This window comes from Gymnogyps californianus, chromosome 2, assembly GCF_018139145.2.
Source record: "Gymnogyps californianus isolate 813 chromosome 2, ASM1813914v2, whole genome shotgun sequence".
In the NCBI taxonomy this organism is placed as follows: domain Eukaryota; kingdom Metazoa; phylum Chordata; class Aves; order Accipitriformes; family Cathartidae; genus Gymnogyps; species Gymnogyps californianus.
Genome location: NC_059472.1, coordinates 164958895 through 164981925, shown reverse-complemented (window position 1 = coordinate 164981925; position 23031 = coordinate 164958895). Strand labels below are relative to the sequence as shown.

Genomic DNA, 23031 nt, shown 5'->3' with positions numbered 1-23031 from the left:
CTATAAATATTTCCTTTTCATCTGATGTACTGGAATTATTTTTTTATTTTTTTTTTTTAAAAAGAGAATGGAAGAGGATGATACTTTGTTTTTCCAGTGCTGCACTTGAGTTTTGAGTTCTAAGAAGAAATACTTTCTAGCTTTATGGCTGGGGAGAAATTAAAGAAAGAGCAATGCTTAACATAACGTCTGGACATTTCACACGACATGTGCTTTAAGTATTTAAAAAAAGATTTTCTTCCAAATCCTGGAAGACGACTGACAACGACCTTACTGATCTGTCAAGGCTGTCCATGGAGTTTTGAACTTCTTTACTCTTGAGATCGTTGTTAGATCAACTGAAGGATAAATTCATTCAAAGAATTCAACTCTGGGAAGGATTTGAGTCAAGGAACAAAAGAAATAAATGTTATAAGTGCAGATGGCTGCCTCTGACGCAGCAAGATCTTCTAGTAGCTCCAAGCAAATTGGAAAACATGGATCCTGCATAGGAATATAGCACTTGCAAAGCACAGTATCTTGTTCTCCAAAGTGTCAGTCTAACTGTGTTAACCAGGACTTGACTCAGGCTCCAATAAAAGCTCCTGTTACTTCTTTTTTCCCCTTTAGCTCTGCCAGTTCTTTTCAAAAAGGAGCTCAAAGACAAGGAGGCAGAAGAAGGAGCTGCGGTGAAATTCCAGTGTGAGCTGACAAAGGATAATGCAACAGTGGAGTGGAGGAAAGGCACCATGGAGCTCTTCCCATGTGCCAAATATGAAATTAAATTAAGTGGTCGCACAGCTGAACTTGTGATTCATAATGTAGAACCAGAAGATGCCTCTGATTACACATGTGATACAGGAGACCGGCAGAGCACAGCAGTCCTCAGAGTGAATGGTTAGCATTGCATCAAAATGGAACAGAGGATAAAAGGGATTTGTGAAATTGTTTGAATGATATTCTTTTCTTTATTGGTGAATAAACCCCTCCAAAAGTTAAGACAATGAGGAAAGCAGGTGCCCAGTCATAAACCAGAATACAGAAAAGTGGATCGTGTGTGACAGGATCTGTAGAATGGCTATTTAAGCCTGTAAAGCACAGTGTACAGTGTATTGACCCCTTCCTCTAATATGATAAAAGCAAGAAACTCTGCATCATGGGGATTTTGAAATTCTAATGATCTTTATTTTTGGCATTTTGCATTCATTTCTGGCTCAGTTGAATCAATAACTAATTATAAGTCATTTACAAAAGCATTTAAAAAATCTACTATTTTCAATTTTTGTAATGCCTTCCCATGAAGATCCTGAGAACACTGTGTTTAAACGAACCAGGAAATGGTTGTGAAATGTTTGCGGTCATCTCAAACTGTTGGGTGGAACTTGTGGCTTTGATGTAAGTCACAACCTTTCAAACTCCATCCTCTTGGCTGAACCTGACCCATGAAGCAGCCGCTGGGTCAACTACGGGTGAAAGAGCCCTGTGCTTGCTCTACATGTATCACAACAGGGTTTAGACAGAGGAACCTCAAGCATTGAGATTCCTGTTTTTCACAACTGCTCGCACACACACACACACACACACGATGGATATTCCCTTCCTGTTTTCATCAGTCACAAGCTGTTGTCTGAGCTGTTCCATGCCCCACTTGAATAAATGTAGTCCCTTTGTGCATCATCTGGAAGGACTCACTGTTGATGGTCTAGGGTCTCAAAAAGACAGCAGGGAAATCAGATATGTGTTTAAAGCTTTACATCATTTACAGTGTTGGAAGTCATGAGTATTTCTACAAAAATGAACAGATTTGCACTAGTTTTAATCAGAAAGTACCAGGTTTTGCTTAGCCAAAATCTTTATGCGTGTTGGAGTTTCCAATATCCAGAGCAGACGTATAAAATGTGTAATGTGGATGCCCTTGACTTTATGGGAAACAAACGTATTTGGGGCACTTTCTGATCCTCTCCTTGTCTGGTTATACAGAATATAGGTCTGTTTATAGAGAAAAAAGGGTTGTTACTATCATATAACCACTTAATGCAAATTTGTTCTGCAGCGTCAGACCCCAAGTGCCTTGTGCTGAGTTGTGCAGACCTGGCATTCAAGCTAACGGACTGTATATTAATTGTTTTTCACTTTGCAGCCATCAAACCCCAGGTGAAGCAGCAGCTGAAGAACGAAGAAGTGGAAGTGGGAGGAACGGCCAGGCTGCGCTGTGAGATTTCTATTGGCAAAGCAGAAGTGGAGTGGAGGAAAGATGGAGTCGTCCTTCACTCAAGTTCCAAGTACGAAATGTGGCAGGACGGCACCCTCCGTGAGCTGCGTGTTCACCGCCTGGAGCCTAGCGATGCTGGAGAGTATTCCTGCAAGGCTGGAGATGAGACGACTTCTGCAAAACTGACCGTGAAAGGCAAGACCCATTTATTGGGGCAAGGGGATTTTTACTTTAGGATGCTAAGATTTTGCAACATAACTGTTACTATTGTGATAAACAATTGTGATAAACTATTGTGATAAACACAGAGCATATGAAGGGTATCATAAAAAAAATCTTGCGGTCGACAAATGCGCCGAAGCAAAGATTCACATGGTGAACAGGAGGGCATAAGGCAGCTGTAATTTTTGACTCATGGCTTGAAAGATTTGCTTGACATCATATGCATGTGAGTGAACAGATGGTTCATCCCCAGCTTCCAGTCACATGGCAGCTGCATCTGGCCTTAATGTCATTCCAGACAGAGCTTGCTTTCAGGTTGGACCACTAGCGTGGAACAATCACTGCTAGCATCTCTACAGGCTACTCGATATTATAGATACTCTGTACATTATGCCCAGCTGCACCATTTTTCATGCAGGTGGTGACCTCAGTTATGTGAATGTGTACTGTGTTTGCTCAGATGAAGATTGCGCTGCTTCTCCTTTGATATTCCCCAACAGGTTTGGGGTACATACAGCTTTTGCCTGTTGCAGGCTCTCTGTATGATCTTTGCACAGATCTGCAGGTGCCCAGCTGTCCTAGAAGCAGGACTCAAGCAAACTGAAGCAGAAATGCCCTGTGCTCACACTAATCTAGTAAGTCCTGCTGAGAGCACAGAGCCAACCAGATCCCCAGCCAGTTTGGAGCGCCAGCACAGAGTGTATGCAATTCTGTTTGCAAAAAAACAGGAGAGGGGATCAGGTTTTAATGTTATTCTGTGAAGATATCTAAGTGCAAATGTAATAAGTTTCAAAAACCGGAATTTGGCATCTAGCATTCACACTTTACTCACCCCATTACATTATCGAACATGTAATTGAAAAAATCAGTACTCAATGTATCTCTGAGAAAGGGCAAGGAATAAAACCACTAACTGAAAGATATTGGCCGTGTTACCAAGTACACTGGAAGCAGTGAACCAGCAGAGTTTGAAATGTGATTTGAGAAGCTGTGATATCTCCATCCTTGGAGGTACTTAAAGCTCAGCTGGACAAGGTGCTGAGCAACCTGCTGTAAGCTGCCCCTGCTTTGAGCAGTGGTTGGACCACGTGACGTCCAGAAGTCCCCTCCAACCTATATTATTCAATGATTCTGCGATTTGATCCATGTTTTCCTTTTCATGTCTTGACTACTGATGGACTGTTTGCAGAGCCTGACGTGACCATCGTGAGTGGCCTAAAGGACATGGTGGTGTTCGAAGGGGACGATGTCACATTTCGGTGCCAGGTTTCTCATGAAAATGCAAGGGATGTTGAATGGAAGCTACAGGATGTTGCTCTGCAAAATAATGAAATGAATGAGATCTCAGTGGAAAAAGGAAAGATTCACACACTGACATTAAGGAAGGTGACCGAGCAGGACATTGGCACCATCGCTTTCCGAGTGGGACCCCACACGTCGACAGCAGAGCTCACAGTAAAAGGTAAGGGCTCTCTGTGATGTGGGAAAGGAACAGGATTGGTGAAAACAGGTGACATTTTGTTTATGATAATAGTAAATTCGAGGCCATCATTCACCCCTTGTTAGCTCATGTTAGTAGGGTGCTTGTGCTTCAGAGCATACATGATGTGCTGATGTGGTCTCATAGACTGTCATCACCATGGATAGACAGTGGATATGTCACCAGGGTCCTGAAGCTAACTGGTTTCTAGAGAAATTACTAGGTTGGCTCCAGTAAGTGGATTGATAGACCTGTAGTTTTCGTTGCTTCCACTCTCCCTTTTCTTTTTTATTTCTTCTTCTTTGGAGTCTTTCTTTCTCTAAACTTTGTTTTGAAGAAATTCTCAGTCAAACATCCTTCTCCTTCCCTCTTTGAAGCTTGTTTTAAACCCGCAATATATAACACAGATGTTTAACTATTTTTTAATACTTAACTGTTCCGCTGTAGCTTTAACACTGCAGGAGAGCAAGATAAAGGTGACTATAAATGCCTTTGCTGTGTTTGTAATTTCAGTGCTACCTCCAGTCTTTAAGGAGAAATTACAGAGTACAGAACTACAGGAAGAAGAAACAGCCATCCTCCGCTGCGAGGTCTCCCAGCCCAATGCTGCGGTGGAGTGGAAGAAGGGCGCTCAGGTGATTTCCCCAAGCTCCAAGTATGAAATCAGGCAGGAGGGAACAATCCATACTTTAAAGATTCATCACTTAAAACCAGAAGACTCTGGCAAATACACCTGCGATAATGGAAATGAACAAACGACAGCCACTTTAACTGTTAAAGGTAGGTTGAATTGTTTTCTTTTTAAGATGAGAAACTTGTTCCACTTCCTTAGCTTAGTACTAGCAAGAGGGTGCTATCTACTGTCCTTGACTTCAGATGAACTTCACTGGCATAAAGCAGCTGAGTCCTTTTTCTTTCAGAAGTTAAGTCCTGTGGCCTCCTGAGCAATGAACATGGAGGGACCCAAGTGCAGTAACTGCTTCCACAATCCTAGACCCAAGGGCCTCTTTCTGGTCACTCAGAAAACCAAGGCAGGAACTGAAATTAGAATGAGACCATTTTTGATGCTTAACCATCCTTTAAGCTGTAGTTCTACCTGGGAAAATGGTGCTCAAGAGTCAAAGTGCTCAAACTTCCTTGGGCACTCTACTCCAGCTGATGAGCAAGGCACTCAAATACTTCTGGTGCCTAGGGTCTTAAAAATAGGTGTAATGTGCCAATATATCAATTTTTAAAAATCTACTCTGGTACAAATACAATATTAAGGTGACTTTTTCTGAGATACAAGATCAGCAAAAATAAAGAGGAGCCAGGTTGTTCTTGTGAAATGCCATCTTTTGAAACGTCCCTTGAGGGCTCTCCCATGAAGGGCACGCACCTGCCTGCTATCACACTAACTCCAGGATCCGGTGATACCAGAATATTTGTACTGTAAGCAGATCCTCTGAGGGTGGCTGTCCATTTGCGTCTCTATGTGTGGTCCCAGCCACTCCAGCACTCTTTGGAAAAAAACTCCGAAACCAGGAAGCCAAGGAAGGCTCTACGGTCATCCTTCATGCCGAGGTCTCCAAACACAATGCACCAGTGAAGTGGAAAAAAGGGTCAGGCTTGCTCCAAGCCAGCAACAAGTATGAGATGAAGCAGATGGGCTCTGCTGTGGAGCTACTCATCCACGATCTACAGCTGAAGGATGCTGGAGACTACACCTGCAATTCTGGTGATGAGCAAACTATGGCATCCGTGGTAGTGAAAGGTGACAAAAAGCTTTCACTTCACCTTTTAGGGAGCTCTAGGTTAGTTTAGATGTTCCATACGTAAGGTTCAGGGATACTGTGGCAGAGTCTGGTCCTTTTTTGTGATGAGGATTTCTGAATCAACAGTGACACAGTCTGACAGAGTAGGTCTTCACAAAGACTTTATTTCTCTCTCCTCCTTATTCCTTTGCTGGCTCGTAAAAGCCCTAGAGCTGCCGGACTTAGCTGCACAATGGGATGCCTTCACTGCAAATGCAACTGCACAAAAGCCTTGACCCCAGCCGTTCCCCAGCTGTCCCGCAAAATACACCATCGATTCCTGCATCACCCGAAAGAACCTTCAGATCTATCTCCTCTTATACACATCTGCCACCCAGTTCCTGTGAATTCACTCCGATTTCTGGAACCCCATCTCCTTCCTTTGTAAATATCATCAGCATAGCGGTGGAGCCACCAAGGTTCTTCTAGGGAACTGGACTTGGGGAACTAAACTTCTACATGTGGTGCATTGCAAATCAACCCATCAAAACTCCATCTTGACCCATCAGTGATACACATCAGTGCAGAGAGTTCTAGAGTTCATCTCTCTTCTGGGTCCAGTTTTCAAATGAGGGGCATTATATAATGATGTTTCCCCATGCACCCTCCCAAATACCCAAGAACTTACATATCAGGCATAGGATTTTGAGTTGTAGCTTTGGTACCCATTTGGAGATACATGCACTTAGATGCTCAAGAGTCCGTATCCATGACACTCCTGTGTAAGAAGAAACACATTCCCTGAGATGCTCGGTGTGTGCAGTGCCCAGTGACTCTTGGGGAGTGCAGAGTGCTTAGTGCTCCTGGAAATCCAGCACTTTCTGTCATTCCTTGATTGGGTTTTAAAGTCATTTTGGAATTGAGTTTGAACTAAATTTGGAGTGGCACCACAGCTTCATTAAACAGAAGACTTAGTGACACAGTCAGCAATGAAACATAATTTTTTTCCTCTGATTTATCTTGGCTTAGCTTTGCCAGTAATCTTCACACAACCACTCCAGAACCAGCAAGCCGAAGAAGGTGGCACCGTCACTCTGAGCTGTGAAATCTCAAAATCAAATGCCGCTGTGCAGTGGAAGAAGGCCGGGACAGTGCTGCGACCAAGTGACAAATACAAAATGCATCAAGCTGGAACCGTGGCTGAGCTGACGATTCGCAACCTGAGTGAAGCTGACGCTGGGGAATACATGTGCGACACAGGGGACCAGCAAACCACTGCAGCTGTGCTCGTGAAAGGTGGGGCTTTGCGTGGGGAAGAGCTGAATAGAGTTTGGTACCGTGGCAGGGGCACACGATCAAGTAATTTGACAGCTAGACATTGTCCTGTGCCCAGACTGAATCACGGGGATCTCGGAGATGAGAGTGATTTCAGAGGGATAAGAACTGAGTCAGTTATCTCTAGGGAAACAGAAAGGGGTCTTTAGTCAATGATTCTGTGGTTTAATGTTAATGTCACCTCTAAAATCTGTTGACAATGTTTTCACAATACATAGATCGCATTATAAATACATATTATATATTTATCATGCATGCTTTATAGACTGTCATACATATGTGCATAATATATATGCACACATACATACATTATGCATCTGTAAGAATGTAACATGTTACTACATGCCCGTGTAACTACATTTCCATGCATTTAGTGCTTAGCTCTTTGTGGTGGTTCTTTCAAATAATATAGTACTGTCAAGAAAGAGCATAACGAAATGTTTAACCCAGGAAGCGTCACTTGAAAGTAGATATCAAACTCTGTTGACCTTTCCATAAAGAACCAGCAGCAACCATAGCGGAGACGCTGAAGGATGTTACTTCGTATGAAGGAGAAGACGCAGTGTTTGAATGCAGGCTGTCTCGGGAAACAACTCAGGATGCCCAGTGGTTCCTGGGGGATGTTCCCCTGCAATCCAATGAAATGAATGAGATCAGAGTCCAAGGGACGCGTCACACTTTGATCCTGAGGAAGGTTACACTAGAAGACTGTGGGCCCATCAGTTTCAAAGTCGGGCAGCATACCTCAGCAGCACAGCTAACGGTCCAAGGTGAGCAACCTCCTAGGAAGAGGGATTGAGGACGTACTAGTAAGCACTGTCAACATTGTTTTAGCTTCTGGAGAGGTGTATTTGGGAGGAGGGGTTCTTGGAAATTTTGGGAGACTCTGCTAACCTAATTTAGGCATTTAAGAGCTAGATATGTACATCTGAGCTAGTTGTTTCAGTCCTTTTTATAGTCCATGGAGTGAAGTAAACATCCTTTGAACACTGTCCAACTTATCCTGAAACAAGCAGCTAAGATATGTCAGAATCAATGCTGAAGCATGTCAAGAATACGTTCTGAATTAATCTCCTACTTATGATGTTTTTAGATCATATTTACTCCAAAAAATGTCCAAAGACTCTGAAAAACCTTTCCATTGAGTTATATAGAATGATTTTGAAGGATGGGCCAGGTCAATACCTTATTTTGCTTGTTCCTCTTTGATCTGGTTCAAAATGTAACTATAGGCACCCAGTTCTGATCTGGGGGCAATGCTGGATTAGGCGGTCGCAGCAGTGTTGGTACCCTCTTCCCCGCAGTTGCTCCGGTCGCCTTTGTAAAGGCGCTCCACAGCTTGGAGCTACAGGAGGGTGGCACGGCTCACTTCTCCTGTGAGGTGTCCAAGCCTGATGTGCCGGTGGAGTGGAAGAAAGGCACGTCCGTGATCCGCTCCAGCCAGAAGTGCAGCATCAAGCAGGAGGGGAATGTGCACACGCTGGTCATTCATGATTTGAACCATGCGGACTCAGGGGAGTATAGCTGTCACACAGCCGATGGGAAGACCGCTGCCAGACTAGAGGTTAAAGGTATGACTTCCTCTTTGCTCAGCAGTGGTGAGAGATGTGCATGTCTATTTTTGGAGCTCTCCAGTACAAGACAGACATTGAGATAGTGGAGCAAGTGCAGCAGAGGCCACCAAGTTTGTCAGGGGGCTGGAGCACCTGAAGTATAAGGAGAGGCAGGGGCAGCTGGGTTTGTTCAGCCTGGGGAAGAGAAGGTTGAGGGGGCACCTCGTTGGTGTCTGCAGCTTCTTAATGGGGGTCTACAGAGGAGAGAGAGAGAGACAGACTTTCCTTGGGGTGCTCAGTAAACAGATGAGAGACAACAAGTGCAAGCTGCAGCAAGAGAAATTCATATTAGGAAAAAAAACCCAACCTTTCACAATGAAGGGGTGATCAGACACTGGAACTGGGACCCAGGGTGGCAGAGGAATCTCCATCCATAGAAGACCTCCAGAGGTCCCTTCAGCCTTATTTATTCTGTAATTGATCCCTCGCCACATGATCTCAAGTTGTTCTTAAAATGGTGCAGCCTCAGGTCTGCAGGTGTGTATTCTTTGAGTGCTTTTATCCCGTTCCGTGGTTTTATTTTGGGGATGAAAAACCCTCTGGGCTTCAGAAATTATTATTTAAGTTAGTTGGGAATTCTTTGTGAAAAGAAGTCTAGGATATGGGGAGAGAAATGCAGCTCTTGTAGAACTTGAAATTTTTCCTGCTGGTTAACTCCTCTCCCTCCTCTCCTGGCTGGCTTAGACCAAGGCATCCCCGCCCCTGGCAGGTCTCCTTAGGTAAATGCAGCCAGAATTGTGCATGAACTTCACGAATGGCATTATCAGTACCTTAAAAATAAAACATTCCTCCATTTCCTATTTTTGCTTCGCCCGTTTTTTTTCCTCTTTGCCCCGTTCCCCCTTTCAAGCCCTGCCTGTGCTTTTCAAACACTGGCTGAAAAACGAGGAGGTGGAGGAAGGGCGCACAGCCGTGCTGCACTGCGAGCTGACGAAACCCAACGCACCTGTGGAGTGGAGGAAAGGAGACACGGTGCTGCAGCCAAGTGACAAGTATGAGATCCGGCAAGAGGGGACGCATGCTGAGCTCTTCATCTATGACGCTGAGGCTCAGGATGCTGGCGATTATACGTGCGACTCAGGGGATCAGCAGACCACTGCATCGTTGCAAGTCAAAGGTAGGAGAAGCCTTGCTTGAAGGCAGAGAAGTTATGGCTGTGGCTGTTCTCCATAGGGGTGATAAAGAAGTTTTATCACTACAATATCGTCAACACTTTATCTGTGAATTACAACTGCAGGAAAGGGTTTGATCCACAGTCTGTTCTTCAAAGAAGAATCTAGTGCCTTTTAAACCCAATTCTATTTCTACAGTTGTAATTTTGGTCTCACTGTGAGAGCTGGGAGCAAAACTGCAGGTGCTGCTAATGGAGGGTATGTACAAGAGCATTTAGAAAACTTGCCTGCTACCTCACCATAAGAGGCTGGAGCATTTCACTGTACCTAGAACAGGCCCATTTCAAATGGAGCCTGAGCAGCCCAAGATTTGTGCCTCTCTTTCTAGTGGCTATGTTTTCGGATTTTATAGTTTTATTCATTTTATACTTTTATATACTGATTTTATAGTTTTATTAATTTTAAAGCAACAAGATCATACTTCTAGATCCTGAGTTTAGCCCCCATAACCAGCTCCTGCTCAAACTGTGTGGTTTCAGTGATCAAATGTCCAAATGCTGTGATTGGTACTGTTGTGCCTCTGACTGCTTACACTGAAAATTGTGTGTATGCCCACATGAAGCCCCTTAGAGGTCCTGTGACCTATGGCAATCCTTTATGGAGCAGCAGTGGACATCCTCACTGTATCAGCACCTGATCCCCGTGAGTGTCTGACTATGGCACAACTCAAAGTCCTGCTCTGGGCTTGGCATTGCCAGCAGGCAAGTTGTGGTTCAGAAAGAGAGGAACTACCAAGCCGGAGAAGTTGTAAGCAAGTTTTTCTCACCTCTGAGCACTGTCACTGATGCAGTTGCTTCTCCACTGCAGTACTACCCGTGCTGTTTAATGAAGAGCTGAAAAATGTAGAGTCTGAGGAAGGGGGAACAGCTGTCTTGCACTGTGAGATCTCCAAGCCGGACGCTCCCGTTGAGTGGAGAAAAGGAGGGGTGGTCATTCAGCCCAGTGACAAGTATGAGATGAAGCTGAAAGGCAGCATTGCTGAGCTGATCATCCATGGTGTAGAGCCTGATGACTGTGGGGATTATACCTGTAGCACTGGATACGAGATCACCACAGGTTCTGTGTATGTGCAAGGTAAGGTGAAACGTGGTGGAAATGCTCTGATTTTGCTGCCTGGATTTCTTATTGCAAAATCGTTGACAGTAACTGGCAACACTTGTCTCAGATGCGAACAGTTGAAAGTCCATTCATTTCTTTCCTGATTTCAGTGAAGATAAATACTTACATCCAGGCTGAGGCTGGACCAATGTTTATAAGTTAAGGTAGTTCAAAGTACTGACTACCGTGTACCATAGCAGATGGTGGTACTGCTGAAAAACTCTTTGCTTGGAGTAGTGGTCATAAAAAATACCGAAATTCTTGTTATTACTGATTACAGCTTCTATCATTGTTGATATTCTTATTACTCTTTTAAAGCACTGTAAGTAAACATTTAAATCTTAAGCTACCTCTCTGCCTCCCACCTCATACGTCAGCGCAGGTGGTTGCAACACACAGGAGAGCCAGTCATGACCTGGTCATGGAGTAGAGTTTCCTCCCAATGAAACAATGTTTGCAGACACACACACACTGTGCTCGCAAGCGGGTGAAGGATGGAAGGTGGTTTCTAAGTCCCTTAAAGAAAATTTTAGCTCTTTTTTTCCCTGGAACAGCATTACAAGTTTAACTTTCCTGGACAACTTGCATTGTTGCTGGGGCTGGTTCTGCAGGAAGCGACATGTATATGTTTATGCTTTTGTTTTCCTTTGGCACCTTCTCTTGCTCTGTTATACAGAAGAAGCAGCAGTCATAGTTTCTGGTTTAAAGAACACAGACGTCTTTGTGGGTGAGTCAGCCACGTTCACCTGCGAGCTCTCGCACCCGGGCGTGAAGAACGTGCAGTGGTGGCTCGATGGATCTCCCCTTCACAACAACTTTCTGACTGAAATCTCTGAGCAGGATGGGATGATCCACACTTTAACCCTAAATGACGTGGCGTGCCACGACTCAGGCACTGTCACCTTCAGAGCTGGGTCCCTTATATCTTCAGCTAAATTATTAGTCAAAGGTATTTCGTTGTTAGAAAGAAACACATGGCCACCTCTGGACTTGCTCAGTGTGCTAGTGCTTCTGCCTTCCAGGCTACCCTTACTAAATCCCTTCACAGTTCTTCTCTGTCCTGCAACCCTCTACTTCTGCAATTCACCCACACTCACGCCAGAAGTCTTACAGGTACAACCACATCGATTTTTTTTCAGTGGTTCAGGTGAGGAAGGGTTGCAGGGTCAGGACTGGTGCTTTCACCTGACATCTAAGTAGAGCTGAACATAAACCACTCTGGTAGCACCTGATTTTTTTTTTTTATCCCCCCCCCCCCCCCCCCCCCCCCCATTGTTTTTATAATACCACAAAATATTATGTAGCTGGAAATTCACAAAATTACCACTGTGCTGCTCCGTAGCTAGGCTACGGGCGCTGAGCTCAGTATGTTCCCAAGACAAGACTTTGGGCTGTTATATTGATGGCTCCAGAGCTCTTCCTGGAAACCAAAGGGTATATGACATTGCAGTACCACAGTGACAAAATGAGCCTCGTTTATTGACTGCTAGAATAGTAATGGTCATCACTGCACTAGCAAAGCTTTCTGGTCTGTTGAATAAATATTTTTCTCGTTTGGTAAGGGTAGCCACAAGCCGCAAATAACACTGAGCTCCAGACTTGATAAAGCAAGCTCCTTCACATCCAGTCCTTTTATAGCCATTGGGAAAAGCTGTTACTTTTCAGACAAAAGTAACACTTATTCCTTGCTTGGAAAAGGGATTTGTATATATGGAGATATAAAGGGTTAAGGGTTCTTTATTAAAATCTACCCCCCATTCTATAACTGTCTACCATAACAGGAATGATCCACAATATGGAATTGTAGTCAGTGGTTGATGTCTCCTTCTCTGTATAACGTGTCCCTTGCACATTCAGAAAATATAACTCTCTGCAAAGATAAAATGCCAAATCACTTCTTCCTAATATCAGAACGATGCAGCAACAACATAGTGTGCAAACCCCACAAATCCTGTGTCCATTTGCATCAATATTATCTCACATTTTCAGAGACAGAACCTGGTTCTGAGCTCTCTAGGCAAAGAACTCCAGTGGGCCTAAAACATAAATTAAAAATAAATGCATTGTTAGGTATTCTACTCAGTCAAATAAAGGGCTCCTGAGAAGTTTTCATTTCACAGAATCACAGCATCGTTGATGTTGGAAGGGACCTCTGGAGATCATCTAGTCCAACCCCACAGCTCATGTTAGTGCACACATGTATGTGGATATCTTGTGCTTCTGTTAAGGCAAGATTTCTTTAATGTGAATCTGAATCACAGTAGTATATGACTATAATTGGATTAGGATGAGAAAGGTATTTAACCCCCCCCCCAGTTACACTGTGCTCAATAACATTTGATTTAATAGGAAAGTAAAACACTAGTAAAATTCTAACTGTGCTTGCATTAACAGCCAATTTCGTGCACTCTATTTTGTCCAGAAGTTTAAAAATAGATCTGTCTTTGAACTAGGTGTTCTTCGTCAAGGAACAAATTGTCTTTCTCTCTGTTCCGTGTCCCCCATTCTCCTGGTGTAAGGCGTGCTTGTAACTGGATATATTCTAGAATAAGTGAGATCTCATGACAGCTTTTCTTGTTGGGCCTTCACAATATCATTGCCCTACAACTGCATTCATTCAGTGGCCCAGCATGACGGCATCTTCATGTATGGGTGGGGGGAAAATGGAAAAGGTTGAAGGAGCTGCCGCCGCCTTCTGACCCCTTTGGGCAGGGTGAGAATTACAGGCCCCAGTGTACACGTTGGCTCCTAAGTCCCAAGGAGCTTTCTGCCCTTCTGCATGGGTGAATAGGGCCACCAAGGTCTTACCCTAGCAGTGGCAAAGAGCAATGGGGCTGTGGAACCAGGACACCTTCCTTCTCCCAGACCACTGGTGACATTTGCTGTGAGGAGACAATGATGAAAGGAGATGGTATTGGACTCCCCAGCTGCACAGATACCTTCTTGCTTCTTCAGTCCTGGTGTAACCAAAACATCTCCATGATCTGCCATTGATGCCTCCTCTCCGTAAACACACGTGCAGCCACACGGAGCGGTAGAAGGAGCCTTAGAGAGCAGGATCAAGCCTTGCAACAGGTTTCCAAAAGACATTTGCAAAACTATCTTTGCTTCCCAAGGTCTGCTAGTACCATCCCCAATCCTCAACCTGATGCACCAGTTTCAAGAGGAGCATTCCAGACAGAGGTCCAGTGTAGCTTATTCTAGCTGGCTTGTGATCAGAACAACTATTTGAAAGATAAGGACTTACATCAGCTTTCTCTGACTGTCATCTTGTTATGTCCCATTGTAGCCCTATCAATTTTTGGGGGAAGCTGACATAGTTCTGCCAAGAAGGATGTTGTAGAGAGACTTCAATTTTCAGACTTCACTGAGATTTTTCTTTTTACATATATATTGCAGTTGTATGCGGGTGGTCCAATTTGACATCTCAGGAGGGACTCCTTGGCTGCTTTGGAAGCTCACAATATTTTGAGGTTAGATATATCTACTGTGCCCTACAGCTGCCTCCCGAGAAGCAGAACTAGTATTTTAAAAGAAAGACTGGATGCTTAAAAGCAGCCTCATACCTTCTTCAGAGGAGCTGCATATCCAGCTGCTCTCAGCATTTTATGGGCGCTCAGTCTGAGATCACAATGGTTCATGCGGCATCTCTAGATCAGCTACTGTAAAGGAAATCATATTATTTTTCCCTAAACTATGTCTCTGCTGCAGAGGAACACATGGTTAATCAAAACAATAAGTACCTGTCTCCTGTGAAGTGCCCTTTTTTTGTTACAGTTGTCGTGGATCTTTGCTCCTCGTGCTGCCAGTGACTCCTGACATATAGCCATCACCACTACAGGACAGGAATTAGTATTTGCATTTGAGTATTGCGTTTCTTTCCAATGAGTGGTTGCAGCTTGCTCATACAAGGAGCCTCCAGTAGTGTTTGTGGCATTTTCCTGTTGCTATGTGAGGTTGAGAGTTACAGGGAACCACTCACAGCAGCCCATCCATTGCAGCCTTCTGTCTCACACTTGTGCTCCTGCCACGTTCTGGGAAGCAGAAGTGTTTCGCATCCAGTGCTTCCTAATCTAGAGGATTTCAGCAATGCTGGGAGAAAAACTAAGCCTGGAGGGAATCCTAGCAGATGTTCTGCACAGAAGTTCATATTCAGGACTGTTAAAGCACAAGCTTTAATTGCTGCTGGCCCATTTTCCAGTGTGATAGTTGCATTCTAATGTACCAGTTTTGCTTCAATCCTGCTTGATGCTGACACAAGTACAGACTAAACTGCTAATCCCCAGTGTGCCCAGTCAGCTTCCTGCTTGCACTGTCACTCTGCTCACTCCCCGCAGGCTCTGTGCTTGTCAAAAATCTCTAAGTTGCGATTTCCATGAGGATCCACTAATGCATGTCCTTCCTGACGTGTTGGTTAACAGATCCAACCATTGAAGTGGTCAGTCCCATGCAGGATATAACTGTTGATGAAGATGGCACAGCAGAGTTCATATGCCAATATTCTAGGCCAGTACACGCCATATGGAAGAAAAATGATCAGGAAATACATGCAGATGGGCAGCGAGTGATTATCGATCAGGACTGGAATGTAAGCATGCTAAAAATTAAACCTACGGTACCAGAAGACACTGGCATCTATTCTTGTGAAGCTGAAGGCACTAAAGTGATGGCTGCACTTGATGTTCAAGGTGAGGTCTTCCAGCCAAAGAGGAAGACTATCATGGGTTCCAAATAAAAGAGGTGGAAAAATCATGGCAGCACCTCACAATAAGTGACACCGCTCTTTGGTGTTCACTCCAGTACTGATAACGATGATAAAAGCAGTTGGGAGTTAATGGGAATTGAATATGAAACTGCAGCATTTCACTGGAGCTTAGTTCTAATTAATGCTCGCTTATTACACCACTTACACATCATACCTCTTCTACAATGAACTGGAACATCAGTGCAATGGGATGTGTCCTGCTGAATTATTGTAAAATCACAGATGTGATGTTGGTCCAAAGGAATAATAAGAGTACTTTTTGCTGTTACAGAGTGCTTTTTACACACACAGCGTGCCTTAAAACCAGTAGCTAATGGATAGTGTGGAATTTCATTTCATTTTCAGCTAAACTAAGGTAGCTTAGTATTTTACTTATTTCAAATACTGATCGCTCAGGAATTACCTTCTCACTTGGCATCAGCATTTGTGAGGGCCCTGAGAAACAGTAAATAAAAATATTAACAATAGGTTTAGGATTTTATATTGATGTTTCTTATTTTTTTCTGCTCTGTATGGAATTATTATTGTCGGTCATCAGGTGAATTAGCGTGATCAGCAAGAGCAATGGTTCTGATTTGATTTCTGAATATTTGTGTTTTATTAGGCAATTATGCCTTCTTGCTTAACCAGAGCTGTGAGTACAGAAGAGCAGGGTATTATTTATTATAACACTTTCTACATTGATAAGCACTTTCCATTTTAGGGATTTAGAAAGATTTTAATGAGCATAATCTAAAAGCATCCCAGAGGAGGTAGGACTTGCAATTGGCTACTTTTTGTAGTGAGGGAAACCAGCGCTCCAAAAGTGCACAAATAAACAGCTCGGATTTGTTCTAACAAAATTATACATTCTCCAAGGATTTACAAATCCCTCATTGTTCTCCATAAGTATGAAAATACATACAGTATGAAAATACATAAGTATGAATATATATAAAATACAGAATTTTTTTAGCAACTCATGGTTGGGGTTTTTTTTTTTTTGCTATTAAATAAATTGTTCCGCTTTTTTTTTTTATTATTATTTTTTTGCTTAGAACAGTTCCAGATAATGGTTATAGAGATCTAAACAGGAACGTCTCAGGGCATTGGTTTATATTATAGATCATGCTGACCATCGTATGGTATTTGTGTAAACTATATTTACTCAACCGTGTGTTCCCACTTTTGTGCATGTAATTTGTCCATGTAGCTGGTCTAACATGAATTATATTCACATGCACCAGCCCACATTTAATTTTGCATCGGGCTGATTGCTTATGTACAAATGCCAACTGATGCATGACTCTGCAGGTAAATGGAGTGTGTAGATATGTGCATGTTTCTGACCACCCAATTCACCGGCCACACGTGAGAAAATAAACCTAATACATTATCACAGATCTTTTGTAATAATTCAGAAATTTACTATTCAAAATACCGTTAATACAGATTTTAACTTTTTATGTGTTTCCTAGAGGCAGACTTGTTAACTCAGGTGGGAGTCACTATAGCTTTGCCAGCTATAATATTCTCTCATATTTGCTTTGCATGAAAGGTAGTCAGGTTTTATCACGAGCTGTCAGTGGATTCACATCTCCCCGATTATGATGCTAATTGTGCTGCCTGGGAGACCTGTGGGAAGTGTTTCCTGCTGTGACAGAGAAGGAATTTGATTATACTTTATCTTCCTGAGCTATCCCTTCCTATCGGCTATTGGCCTCATTCATATAAACACCAACATTTTTTTTCTTTATTTGTAAAAACAAAAGTCAGGTTTCTGGAGGAAGTCTAGATGAAATGCTAGAGGTCCTAGAGGTTTATCGTTATTTTTAAACTATCTCACTACTAAAAATGTTTTTAAATATAGTATTGTGTTAGAGTGTGGTTGAAATCACCAACCAAACCTACAAGCACAGTTTATCACATCCGCATCCTTTCCATCAGCTTTCCAGCAGTGCGAATCATCCAGTGCTCCGAGGCTTGTTAATATTCAGATGTGCACGGCCAAACAATTAATACTGTTCGTTGTCCTTCTTTGCTAGCCAAGAACAGCATTGTCCAGGGCTTGGAGAATGTGGAAGCTGTGGAAGGAGGGGAAGCCCTGTTTGAATGCTATCTTTCCAAGCCCGAGTGCTACAATTACAACTGGCTGATTGATGATGAACCTGCCAAAACTACAGAAAACACTGAGATGGTTTACTTTGAAAATGGACGCAGGCATCTGCTGCTGCTGAAGAACCTAACTCCCCGGGACAGCTGCAGGGTGACTTTTATGTGCAGTGATGCAGTGACCTCAGCCTTCCTGACGGTGAAAGGTAACTGAAGCTCTCGTGCATGGGGAGCCTTAAACTTCTGGTTGGAAAGGGCAAATGAACCAGGAAAATCTGATGAGTAGCAGAAAGGAAAAGTTGCATTTGTTGCTTGCTTCTTACCTAAATCTTCTTCCCACACAACAAATGGATGATGTTTTACAATTTCCTTTTTTTTCTTGTTCTGTATGCCATGACACGGATATAAGCAGCATCAGTTGGCAATGAGTTAACAGCAAATGACTGTCTTACAGTTGTCATTATTCTGATGAATTGGGTTGTGTTTATAGGTACTTCAAGGCTCTAGAGATGAGTTGTATCAGCAGCAGTATGTCGTGTGGGACAGTGTCAAATGTTTTCCACAAGTCCAGGTAGAGCAACTGACGTCATCTGCCTGGACTTGTGCAAAGCATTTGACACTGTCCCGCACAACATCCTTGTCTCTAGATTGGAGAGACATGGATTTGACAGATGAACCACTCGGTGGATAAGGAATTGGCTGGATGGTCGCACTCAAAGGCTTGCGGTCAACAGCTCAATGTCTGAGTGGAGGCCAGTGACGAGTGGCGTTCCTCCGGGGTCAGTATTGGGACCGGCACTGTTTAACATCTTTGTCAGCAACATGGACAGTGGGATTGAATGCACCTTCAGCAAGTTTGCCGACGACACCAAGCTGTGTGGTGCGGTCGACACACTGGAGGGAAGGGATGCCATCCAGAGGGACCGTGACAGGCTTGAGAGGTGGACCTGTGTGAACCTCTTGAAGTTCAACAAGGCCGAGTGCAAGGTCCTGCACACGGGTCAGGGCAAGCACAAATACAGGCTGGGTGGGCAATGGATTGAGAGCAGCCCTGCAGAGAAGGACTTGGGGGTGTTGGTTGACGAGAAGCTCAACATGACCCGGCAATGTGTGTTTGCAGCCCAGGAAGCCAACTGTATCCTGGGCTGCATCAAAAGAAGTGTGGCTAGCAGGTCAAGGGAGATGATTGTCCCCCTCTACTCTGCTCTCATGAGACCCCATCTGGAATACTGCGTTCAGCTCTGGGGCCTCCAACATAAGAAAGACATAGACTTGTTGGAGCAAGTCCAGAGGAGTGCCACGAAGATGATCAGAGGGCTGGAGCACCTCTCCTATGAAGACAGGCTGGGAGAGTTGGGCTTGTTCAGCCTGGAGAAGAGGAGGCTCCAGGGAGACCTTATAGCAGCCTTCCAGTACCTAAAGGGGCCTACAAGAAAGCCAGAGAGGGAATTTACAAGGGCATGTAGTGATAGGACAAGGGGTAATGGCTTTAAGCTGAAAGAGAGTAGATTTAGATTAGATGTAAGGAAGAAATTCTTTACTGTGAGGGTGGTGAGGCACTGGCACAGGTGCCCAGAGAGGCTGTGGATGTCCCCTCCCTGGAAGTGTTCAAGGCCAGGTTGGACGGGGCTTTGAGCAACCTGGTCTAGTGCAAGGTGTCCCTGCCCATGGCAGGGGGGTTGGAACTAGATAATCTTTAAGGTCCCTTCCAACCCAAACCATTCTATGATTCTATGAATATTATCTCTGTATCCTTGTATTTTATGCTATTACTGGAGATACCTGTGGGGATCAGAACTACTTACAGAGCACAAGAACAGCCATCCTCAGCCGTAGCATAGTAGCTCCACTGTGGTTTTCTGCTATTTGGGAAAGGAAGACATTGCTAGGTTGGTGTTTGCTCCTGAAAGTTTTGGAAAGTTTCAGTCCCCAATGATACTTCCTGTTCTAGTGAAGTACCTAACCTCCCTTTTAATGACCTCCTCGGTATCCAAGGCCTGACTGTCTAGAGCTTCAACACAAATATTCACAAAATCTCTTGCATGTATTTTTTTCTGTAACTGAGGGGTTTGATTACCTATTTTTATCTACAGGATGGCGCCTACAGATCTTGCAGCCCCTCACAGATGTGGAAGTCTCTCCGGGGGAGAAAGCTACGTTTACCTGCGTTCTAAGTGAAGCTGTGCCAATTAATGAAGTTGCCTGGTATAGTAATGACATAGAGATCCAGTCGGATGAGGACTGGGAAGTACAAGCAGATGGAAATAAACACAAACTTATTCTGAAAAGAGCCCAACCGCATCATTCTGGAGAGGTGACCTTTGCTTCCAGGGAAGCAATTGCATCAGCCAAGTTATCTGTGATAGGTAAGTGTCTGTCGTTCTAGCCCAGTGGCACCTGAAATCTCAGACTTTGGTATTGAGCTAGAACATTGAATTTTCTAATCTTTGTGCTGATTCTTTTCTCTTTGCCTTGCATGTCCCAGGCTAGTGTTCTTAGTCTGAGAAGATGCTACTGGGCAACTTGTTCTTTGACCGGAAATAGTCCACCTCATCAGAAGAAAATTATGTCAGGCTAGCAACGGTAGAGATGTTCACCAGCTTTCTTTAGCTGCAGTCTTTTGTAAAACGTAACACAGAGTCTAACGGAAATCAATTTACTCAGAGTTCAACGTCACCCTCAGCAAACGTGGACATGGGAGGGAGCTGAACTAGAGTGCACATGGAAAAATTATCCAGGGCAGCAGAGAACCCTTTGAAATCTGCTAATCTACTCAAGTGCAGGGCAACCAGTTTTCCAGATTAATGAGTTGCATATTAAAATCTTCATGTGGGTGAGATCCATGAAACACACACCTTGTACTTCAGAGATACGAGAGTTAATAGCTCTTGGAGTACTTCATAAGTAGAAAATATGATAGTTCCTTAATTCCCTCATGGGGAAGGTTAGACCAATGATTCATCAATGTCCATTCCAGCACCCAAAGTCTGGCTCCTTCCTACAGTGGGATAGGTGCATCACCCAGCAATGGCCACACCAGCACAACCCCAGTGATGTTTATGAGATAATTCCAATGTGTTTTAGCTGTACACTGTAGTTGAGATGTTCAAGAGCCACTGATTGACCGTCCATTCTTTAAATTATTATGGGTAGTCTGTCTGTCTAATGATTTCTGAGACTTGAGAGATGTCTGATATGTTCCAGTCATTTCCACAAAAAAAAATTGGCTGTTGACAGATTTAAAACAGTGTTATCTTATTTTGGGCACCTACATTTTAAGAACTGCAAAATACTGTTCTCATGAACTCCTCCTGTTGGCAGGTTTTCTGTATGAAATTTGGCTGAAAATAGAGAAAAGAAGCTTTTATGTTATGTTTGTGTTGTCCAGAACTAAAGAACTGGCTGTTGACCTCATTTGCCTTTAATTTGTTGGACTGGTACATTGTGGCAGGTCATTTACTTGGTAAATGCCTTGAACTTGAAGACTAATAGAATTATTTCTGTCTTCTAAGCCAAAGTGTAAATTAAGTGAGGAACGTTTTCCAGTGTACTGAGTATGATCGTCAGTAGCCAATCTGGTAGGACACCAGACTATTCCCATTATGTATTAATTTGTTATTGCCTGATGCTGTGACATATGCATCAATTACACAGAAATTGAGTGACTTGCTATTAAATTACTAGAGTTACTCTGTAGTCCAACAATAACTTGATTTCCATTAAGGCCAGACCTGAAATAAATATGATGAAGGCCCAAATGTACTTGTTTTCAGCTAAGTTCCTTGATAATACGGACAGCGCAGGGTCATCTTTATTTTGAGCTGGGTGGGACAAAGCAGCAGGAGAAAAAATCACAACAATATGGGACATTAAGTATGTGATATGACAGTTGGAAAATGAATGTTTGTCGCTAGCAGTGTAGATCAGGGCCGACAAAGGAAAAGTCAGTGGTGCACAGGTATGTCTCACGGTCATGGGCATGTACCCACTCAGCTTTACAATAAGACATTGAATCTGTCGTGTTTCCTTCTCATTGCTCGTAGAAGGCTCTTGGTTGTTTTAGTATAAAGCATTATTGCTCATGTCGTACATCACGGGACCTCTGTTGTGCCTTCAGCCCACCCTGATCCACCTGAAGACCCAGAAGTTTTAAGTAAGAACAGTCACTCTGTAACTCTGTCTTGGTACAAGCCGTTGAGCGATGGCGGTTGTGACATCCTAGGCTACAACGTGGAGAGGAAAATCCCAGGTATTGGCTGGCAGTCATGCAGCAAGGGCATTATTCAAAACACGGAGTTTATGGTGGACGATCTCACCCCGGGTGAACCCTACAGATTCCGCGTCTCAGCTGTGAACAAAGTTGGGGCCAGCGAGCCGGTGCACTTCCCTCAGATGGTGCGGCTAGGTGAGAAAGGAGAGATGTCCCCGTGGAGGACCGCGAGCTGCTGTAGACCTTGTGTTTCGCATGGCATGCCTGCTTCATCCGTTCCAGGCATCTCCTGGAAGAGTTCACTCTGCAACGTCTTTCAGTGCTTTGCTGCCAACACAGTAGAGGAGAAAGAGCTTGGAAAAATTGTTCTGGGCTACCGCGAGCACCACCTGCTGCGTTGTTAGTACTCAACACTTCTTTTCTCCAAACTGCATCAAGCTGTCTTGCAGCCTGCACTGCATCCATGTGTTGTCCAGTCACCACGAGTTTCTTTTCCGGTGGAGTTCAGATGGAATGTCAGAAGGGGCATGCTGGAATGCATTTGGGGTAACCAAGACCCTGGTACCAATGCAGCGGGTGGGCAATGTTGTCTTCTTCACCCATCTTTCTCTTTTGTTATATTATTTGCGGATCTTTTTCAATACCACCACAAAGAAATGCTGGAGGATACAGATCCTTTGCGTCTGTTGGTGAAAGTTTGGAAGCTACAGTGGGATGGAGAGCCACTCCCCCAATCTTTCTTTTCTTGCAACTCTTTCTGTGATAGCTGAGTGCCCAACAAATTCCTCAAAGTGAGAATAATAATTAAAAAATCCTCTTTTGCTTAAGGCTCAGACATACAATGACGTTTTCGCAACCCAACAACAGCCAGTGCTGGACCCTGATAACTCTGCATATGCTGACTTTGTCTACAACAAACCCAAGGCATTTTGGGCAGTGGTCCCCGCACCCCAGTGAAATGCGCAGAGGGGCAGATCACGCTCAGGAGCGTGCCACTTTTGGGAACTCGGCTGCGTGCTTTACATCCCAGTCAACATCTCCGCATTTAATGCATTTGTCTTGACTTCATTTTGAGTATCGCTGTCGTACAAAGAGCATGCCATTGGCAGGCCTCCTTCCAA

General features: G+C 43.8%; 1 protein-coding gene across 1 annotated transcript in view; it reads left to right on the top strand.

Moving 5' to 3' along the window:
• Nucleotides 1-23031, top strand: part of OBSCN (obscurin, cytoskeletal calmodulin and titin-interacting RhoGEF) — a 190277-nt gene that overhangs the window by 94839 nt on the left and 72407 nt on the right. The window contains exons 45-51 of the mRNA XM_050890946.1: nt 610-876; nt 2120-2386; nt 3603-3875; nt 7462-7731; nt 17634-17906; nt 19794-20066; nt 21818-22156. Coding sequence (XP_050746903.1) covers nt 610-876; nt 2120-2386; nt 3603-3875; nt 7462-7731; nt 17634-17906; nt 19794-20066; nt 21818-22156 — 1962 coding nt within the window. The remainder of the gene's footprint in view (nt 1-609; nt 877-2119; nt 2387-3602; nt 3876-7461; nt 7732-17633; nt 17907-19793; nt 20067-21817; nt 22157-23031) is intronic.